The 1,762-nt window shown below is 66.9% G+C and overlaps 1 protein-coding gene across 1 annotated transcript in view; it reads right to left on the minus strand.

The window, feature by feature from the left end:
* Positions 1 to 1,555: 1,555 nt before the first annotated feature.
* TICRR (TOPBP1-interacting checkpoint and replication regulator) overlaps positions 1,556 to 1,762 on the minus strand; it is a gene marked incomplete at both ends in the record, with an annotated part of 57,641 nt that continues 57,434 nt past the window's right edge. Inside the window, one exon of the mRNA XM_014532487.1 lies at positions 1,556 to 1,747. Within this exon, the coding sequence (XP_014387973.1) occupies positions 1,556 to 1,747 (192 nt within the window). The remainder of the gene's footprint in view (positions 1,748 to 1,762) is intronic.

The raw sequence follows: 1,762 nt of genomic DNA on the forward strand, positions 1-1,762 counted from the left end.
GGCATCATCGATGTGCGGAGGCACCCGCTGTAGTCCCGCCTCGTTGGGGGCCGAGCCTGACAGGTACGGTGCCGTGTGCGTCCGCCGCACCATGACCACCAGCCGCGTGAACTGGCCTCAGTTCCTCTAAAGCGGATCCCGCCACCCCCTCCCTCCAAGTGCCGGGCCCACGGCCACCTCTGGCCCGTTCAGGGTGTTCTGGGCTTGGGACCTGCACGGGCCACAGGACGGCCCGTGTCTAGATGGGCACATGGACCTGGGAAAATGGGTGAACGTTTTGTAGACTTTTGTGAAACCATTTTATAATAAATGAGAGCAACCGCTTGAGAACCCGGGGTTTCCCGCGGAGCGTGATGGACAGCAGTAGGAAGCAGACCTGGGAGCACAGCAGCTCGAAGGGAGTCAGATGCGGACGCTGTGACTCCGCGGGCCCAAGACGCGGTGCGGTGCGTCTCCCCAGTGGTGTGAGGCCTGTGCCGGGACGGCTCTGGGGCAGACCCCAGCGTGGCTGCCCCGGGAAGCTCAGGGCAGGTCAGTGAGGCGCCGGCGGGAACATTCACAGACGCCACACCAAGTACAGAGGTAACTTTATTGTCAGAGGGAAGGGAAGCCCCGGCCCGTCGTGAGGTCCTTCCTCCCCCTTCACAAGGGAGGCCGCGGGTCGCGGGGCTGGGGGGGCCTGGAATGGGCTCCTGACCTGACAGGGCCCGTCTGGTTCCGGACCCCCAGGCAGCCTCGGGGACAGCCCAGGGCCTGGGAGGTGGAGGCTGGGACCAAGCCCCTTGGTGCCCACGGGCAGACAGCGTTCCGGCGCCCAGGGAGCAGTGGCGCGTGCGTAGCAAGGGGCCCGGGCAGCTCTGTAGTGTCTGGTTAGAGGCCCTGCCGGCCCCCCTTTTAGCTGATCAGCTTCTTCCGCGAGTACGTCCTGCTGACGGGGCGGGTCCTGGAAAAGGCTCGGCTGAATGGGGAGTCCTCCGTGGCGGGAAACACATCCAAGTCCTCATCTAGAGCCAGGCAGACGGGCAGCTGAGGGCGCGGCAGAGGCAGGGCCTGGCCACGAGGCTTCTCGGGCCTCCCCCACTCCGAGTCCCTGCCGCCCCTCCTGCACCGGCTCCGCTTTGTCTCAGGTCTGCGGGGGTTCGTAGGCTGTCGTGGCCTTGAGGGGAGGGACACGGACGGGCCCTCCTGCTCCCCTGACCATCGTAGAGGAATCGTCTAACCTGCAGCACAGGCTCACAGTGCTTTGCGGAGGCTGCGGGCGGCCCTGTCACAGCCGCACAGACACGGGAGGAACGGCTCAGCCTCCAGGGACTGCCCCGTGCGCCCACGCCTGCCACCGCTTTCAGGAACCTCAAGTATTTGGTAGGACTGTGGGTTCCCTGGGTGGGCACCGCGCACGCCACTGTCCCTATGCCTCCTGCAAAACGCAGCTGCCCGGCAGCCCTGTGCTCACCCCAGGGCACCCCACGTGTGGGCCCTCCCACGACTTACCCGGGGCGTCCTGGCCCTGCGAGGCGGGCGTCTTCCCGTGGAACAGCAGAGGGGAGGCTTCACACTCGGCGTCCTCAGCTGAGAGCAGCCTCTTCCTGGAGCCCCTCCCAGGCGGCCCCCAGGGGGAGGCATCCTCGGACCCAGGCTCCCCATCTCCGGCTCCGGGAGGGGACTGGTCTGGCAGCTGACACACCCCCTCGAGCTCAAAGTCCCCCAGGATGCGAGTCTTGTGGAGGCCGAGCTCCAGGTCCGTGCCCTCCGGTCGCAGCAG

This window comes from Myotis brandtii, unplaced genomic scaffold (assembly GCF_000412655.1).
Source record: "Myotis brandtii unplaced genomic scaffold, ASM41265v1 scaffold897, whole genome shotgun sequence".
In the NCBI taxonomy this organism is placed as follows: Eukaryota; Metazoa; Chordata; class Mammalia; order Chiroptera; family Vespertilionidae; genus Myotis; species Myotis brandtii.